Below are 6,000 nucleotides of genomic sequence, written 5' to 3' on the forward strand. Positions count from 1 at the left end.
AGGGCAGGAAAAGGGCCTCCAGATTCCACATGGAGTTTTGTGTGGTGCTTGGCAGTTTTTCACTCTTATTTCTCCAAAGGGATAAAATATAAATGTTTCAAAGGCAGACAAAACCCACTATTTTTCTAACACACTGAAAACATTTGGCCAGGCAGAGTGGCTCACATCTGTAATCCCAACACTTTCGGAGGCCGAGGTGGGTGAATCACTTGAGGTCAGAGGTTTGAGAGGAGCCTGGCCCACATGGTGAAACCCTTCTCTACTAAAAACATTTTGAAAAAAGTTAGCTGAACATGGTGGTGCACATGCCATGCCTATAATCCCAGCTACTCAGGTAGCTGAAGCACAAGAATTGAGAATCATTCGAACCTGGGAGGCAGAGCTTGCAGATGACAGAGCAAGATCCTGTCTCAGAAAAAGAAAGAGAGAGAGAGAAAGAGGGAAGGAGAGAAGGAGTAGGGAAGGAAGGAAGGGAGGGAGGGAGGGAGGGAAGAAAGGAGGGAGAGAAGAAAGGAGGGAGGGAGGACATTTAACAAAGGATGTTAACAGGCTTTCAATGTTGCCTCCAACATTCATTTAAAAGGACTTTGCTTTGATATGATTATGCATAACATTGTCATAAAACTTACACAGTACAACTTTAAAAGGTGATAGGCCATTTTACAAACCGAAGACTATAAATACGAAAAATCTTATGTTAAGTACTTTTTTTTTTACTAATAACACATTTATTGTTGATCAAAATTATACTTGATTTTTGAAGCTTTTGGGGAAAAGAATGCCACAATTATCTTCTTATACATGTTGCGCCTGGAACTTGTCAGTGCGGCATCCTGTCGTGCTGCTTGGGTGCTGGAAGGATTGATATGCTCATTTTATATTCTATGATGCAAAAACACAAAATGAAACTACAAACTGCACAGCCTGTGGATTCTGAATGCTCTTTGTTGGTGTGATAGTTCAGAAAGTCCAGTATCTGTCCAATATATGATGGAAGTTGAATTGTTCAACATCTAGATTCATGATTTAAAATTGTTGTTTACATTTTAAAACCTATTAGTGGATAAATTATTCCATCTGTTTACTTTCCTTTCTCTTAGGTCTCTCGATTTTTCACTATCATCACAAAAATATAGCCAATGAGAAATCAAATTGAATATTTGTTGCAGAAGAAAAAATAAAACTTTTTAAATTCTTTAAAAGTTTTTAAGTGTAAGCATGGAATGTTTAAATTCTGATTTGAGATCAAACGTTCAGCAGATGACATCCAGGAAGCGGCACTGGCATCATAGCCCTGGAAAAGCTCCTCATAAGGACACGGCGCCTGCTGCTTGGTTCTTACTCTTTTTAAAGTGAGTGGCAGCTCTACTCAAAAACGTTTACATCTATTTCAAATAAATAAAATCAACATTCTGAAGTATACTGAGAAAAAAACCTAGCATGTTGAAAATATCCTCAATACTGATTCATAGTATTTCTTAAAACATAATTTTGTATTATTTGACAAGTTCCAACCCTCTTTCTACACAAAAAGTAAATTTCAAGTGGAAAACAGTCCTGAAAAACATGCACAAAAGTGAGAACAGACTCTGAGCAGAGGAATTCAGGGGTTTTACTTTCTCGTTTTTTTCTTATCTGCATTTTCTAATACGTCTATAATCAACATAAATCCTTTATAATTTAATAAAGTACTCTTAATTTTAAAACTACAGAAGAGCAGAAGATCAAACACCGCATGTTCTCACTCATAGGTGGGTGTTGAACAATGAGAACACATGGACACAGGGAGGGGAGCACTACACACTGGGGTCAGTTGGGGGGAAATAGGGGAGGGACGGCGGGGAGTGGGAAGCTGGGGAGAGATAGCAAGGGGAGAGATGCCAGATGTAGGTGATGGGGAGGAAGGCAGCAAATCACACTGCCATGTGTGTACCTATGCAACAATCTTGCATGTTCTTCACATGTACCCCAAAACCTAAAATGCAATAAAATAAATAAATGGGAAAAAAAAAACTAGTGTGAGGTATCATAGGAGAGAAGTTAATTTAAAAACATAATTAATGTTGACTGTGAGTAAGGCATTGTGCATGCCCGATGCTGAGTGAAATCTCATTCCTTCTTTCAAAGACGTTAGACCTCCATTGGAGACATGATTCAATCAGAGAATAACAGTAACAATAGTAGATGGCATTTATTCCTCGACCGCTGAGTAAGGCATTTCTAAATATTTCTAATCTTTACATTCATTTCACAAGTTAGAAATTATTTCAGGCCGGGCGCGGTGGCTCAAGCCTGTAATCCCAGCACTGTGGGAGGCCGAGGCGGGTGGATCACGAGGTCAAGAGATCGAGACCATCCTGGTCAACATGGTGAAACCCCGTCTCTACTAAAAATACAAAAAGAAAAATTAGCTGGGCATGGTGGCGCGTGCCTGTAATCCCAGCGACTCAGGAGGCTGGGGCAGGAGAATTGCCTGAACCCGGGAGGCGGAGGTTGCGGTGAGCCGAGATCGCGCCATTGCACTCCAGCCTGGGTAACAAGAGCGAAACTCCGTCTCAAAAAAAAAAAAAAAAAAAAAGAAATTATTTCAGTTTCACAGATAAGGAAACCGAGGCTCAGAAATATGAAACTATTTGCTCATAGTTTGCATGGGGCCAAATTTGCCTTCTTTTCATTCCACTGCATTTGGTAAAATAGTCCCTTTAAAAGAGTAACATGTATGCCAAACAAGCGATAAATGTTCCAAAGAATTACTTGACATTACAACCAGATATCATTTGTGCCTACGGGAAGATCACACTGAACACAGGTTATTGTTTTTCCAGCCACGTGCAGTTAGGTTCGCTGCAGAGTGTTCAGAGGACGGATGCCACACCGCAAAATGGATTACATGATTTTAACAAGGGAGGTAAGAGTGAGGACCACCAAATGTCTAATTTCAAGCTAAGGAACAAAAACTTTCATTATCCAGCTTAAGTACAAATAATATAAACACCATTTTAAACATAGATATGCTATACTCTTCAGGAACTTTCCAATCCACTGTCTCACTGATTCTTGAAAAGTAAGTAAACCTATAAACACGTAAAATGATTGTTGATTGAATTAATCAAGTTACTTAACCAAAGACATCTAGCCAGTTGGTGAAAAAGCTGAAACAGGAATTTAGTGCTCTTCCGGCCACAAAGCTGCCTACACGTCTACACCAGGGTTTCCTGCAGGGGCGGGACACACCCCCACCAGAGGTTCGGTCCACAGGTGGGACACACCCACATGAGAGGCTCTGTTCATGGGCAGGACACACCCACATAAGAGGCTCTGTCCAGGGGCGGGACACACCACATGAGAGGCTCCTCCATGGGTGGGACACACCCACACCAGAGGCTCTGCCCATGGCAGGACACACCCCCACGAGAGGCTCCAGCCATGGGTGGGACACACCCACACCAGAGGCTCTGTCCACGGCAGGACACATCCACATGAGAGGCTCTGTCCACCGGCGGGATACACCCACATAAGAGGCTCTGTCCATGGGCGGGACACACCCACACCAGAGGCTCTGTCCACGGCAGGACACACCCACATGAGAGGCTCTGTGCACAAGCAGGACACAGCTCACACCTGTTCCCCTCCCCCATGATACCATCTGGACTCTTTTGCAAGTCAGCTATTTCTAGTAATAAGAAAAAAGGTGGTAACACTGAGCAGACTTTATGCATATTCTCTCCTGGAGGTTGATTTCGTTATAAATAAACAATCGGACAAACTTTGAAGGAGGAAACTGAGGCAATAAGGTTTTGAGGAGTGTTCCCAAAGCCACACACCCAGCAGGCGCTAGAGCAGCCAAGGCAGGGCGGAGAGTGTCCATGCGCTGGCGGCGGTTAGGTTCACCTCCCAAGTCATCACTCAGGGCTCATGTCCTTTGAGGAGTGCTGAGGAGTCTAAGAAAACTAAGGACTAAATAAATGAAACTTGGCACACTCAGCCAAAAATCACTATCATCCATCACTTAGTCGTCCACCAACCTAGGATAAGAACTCAGTCTGCTGAGGACTGAGCTATTGATGATGGCAGGGAGAGCAACACTTTGAGGTGGGGAGTGCCTGCTGCTGCCAGGTGGGGTCCCCGGCACAGCTACGGATCCACTTTCCCCAGGGCTGTGAGCCCCACCTCCTACAGCCTCACCCGGCAAGCACATCCACCCTTAGCTTCACGGCTGGCGTCTGATGGTGCAGCTTTCATGACTGCCTGGAAGGCCTAAATGAGTGACTACAGGTGCAGCTGGCAGATAATTCATATGCATTTTCCTGGAGTCATGACGGGTGCACCTTCCGACGCCAGCCACACGTGGCCCTAAAGCATTTTTCATTCCTGGTTCTTATTTGCCTTTCCCAAGGAACCATCCACCTCTGTGAAAGGCCCTAATTATGGTTCTTTTTCCTCCAAGTTTGTTTTCTAACTCTGGAAAACAGAGCTTCGGTGTATGACAGAGGCATAAAGGTTCTGTTCCTAAAAAGCACCTGCCAAGGGCTGGGCATCCATGCATTCTCTCGTTAGCTCTGTCTTCACAGCAGAAAACACAAAGCCACAGTTATTGTTGATACAAACCTTTCTTTCAACGTCTTCACAAAGCCTTGCATCTTCATTTTCCTAGTATGAAAAAAATAAATATAGAAATCAACTATCTGCAAGAAAGATGGCGTAAAATAAATCCTTAATCTCCCCTGCCTCTACTCAGCTTCTTGGGGAGGTCAAATTCTTTCTCATCAACACCACTCAGGAGTTTGCGTAAAGCCTCAAGCCTCATCCTCACCACCAGCTCACTGCTCTGGTCCTCCTGCTTCCTTCCACTTGGTTTCCCATTCTAAATCCTTTGTTTTTATGTACATCTCTTTGCTCATCCTTATGCAAAAGGCAGCATGTTACACCTGTATTCTCCGTTGCACCTTGATTTTTTTTTCACTTAATATAACATCTTGGAGCTCCCATCCTTCAGTTATATGAGTCTATCTAACTATTTTCACAGCTATCCTATATGCCATTCTATTGGTGAAGCATAAGTTAGCCCTGTAAATGAACATTGCATTTGTTTCTATTATTAATAGCCATTAATTATATTATATTAATATTTGTTATATTAATATAACAAACGTGTTGTTATATGTTAATAATATTTTCGAAAAGGCTGCATTGATTTATACTTAACCCTAGTAAGAAACATTGCTGCTTTTCTGCATCTATATTAACATAAAAATATAGTGTTGAATTATCTGCAAGAGGGATAGTGTAAAACAAATCCTTTATCTGGATTTATTAAGCACTGGACATCGCCAACCTGATATAATGACAAAACATTCATGTTTATTATCTGCATTTCTTTAGTTAGGAATGATATGGACATATTTCTTTATGTCTTTTGGAAATTTGTATTATTCTCTGTGAATTTCCTGTTTGTCTTACTTGCTTTTCTTTTTTATTGGGCTTTGTGTTAATGATTTATGAGACTTGCATAAAATAAGAAAATCTGATTTGTGTTGCACATATTTTCTTCCTTATTTTGTTTAGCTTTTGGCTTTATGGCATTTTCCAAAGAGAAAAGTTAGATTTTCATGTAGATAAACACTAAGGCTTTGGGGATAATCACTTCTTCTGACATAGCCTTTTGAGACTCACTGAATATCTACCTTCATCTTTAGTCCCCTCTACTGGGGCCACGCTCAGCTCCAGGTTGGCCACACTCCAGCCTCAGGCCAGAGGCCATGCAATGCCCCGTCTGCCTCCAATGCTGCACATGGCCACCTAATATCTTCCAGGGTCTTATCAAACTCAAGATCAGTTACTCAAGGGTCTTACCAAACTCAAGATCAGTTACTCCAGGGTCTTACCAAACTCAGGATCAGTTACTCCGGGGTCTTAACAAACTCAAGATCAGTTACTCCGGGGTCTTAACAAACTCAAGATCAGTTACTGCAGGGTCTTACCAAACTCAAGATCAGTTAC

The 6,000-nt window shown here is 42.1% G+C and overlaps 1 protein-coding gene across 1 annotated transcript in view; it reads right to left on the reverse strand.

Moving 5' to 3' along the window:
• Window positions 1-6,000, reverse strand: part of DCDC2C (doublecortin domain containing 2C) — a 153,852-nt gene that overhangs the window by 62,109 nt on the left and 85,743 nt on the right. Inside the window, exon 10 of the mRNA XM_032294231.1 lies at window positions 4,521-4,650. Coding sequence (XP_032150122.1) covers window positions 4,521-4,650 — 130 coding nt within the window. The remainder of the gene's footprint in view (window positions 1-4,520; window positions 4,651-6,000) is intronic.

Source organism: Sapajus apella, unplaced genomic scaffold (genome assembly GCF_009761245.1).
Source record: "Sapajus apella isolate SASKATOON/1434 unplaced genomic scaffold, GSC_monkey_1.0 scaffold31, whole genome shotgun sequence".
In the NCBI taxonomy this organism is placed as follows: Eukaryota; Metazoa; Chordata; class Mammalia; order Primates; family Cebidae; genus Sapajus; species Sapajus apella.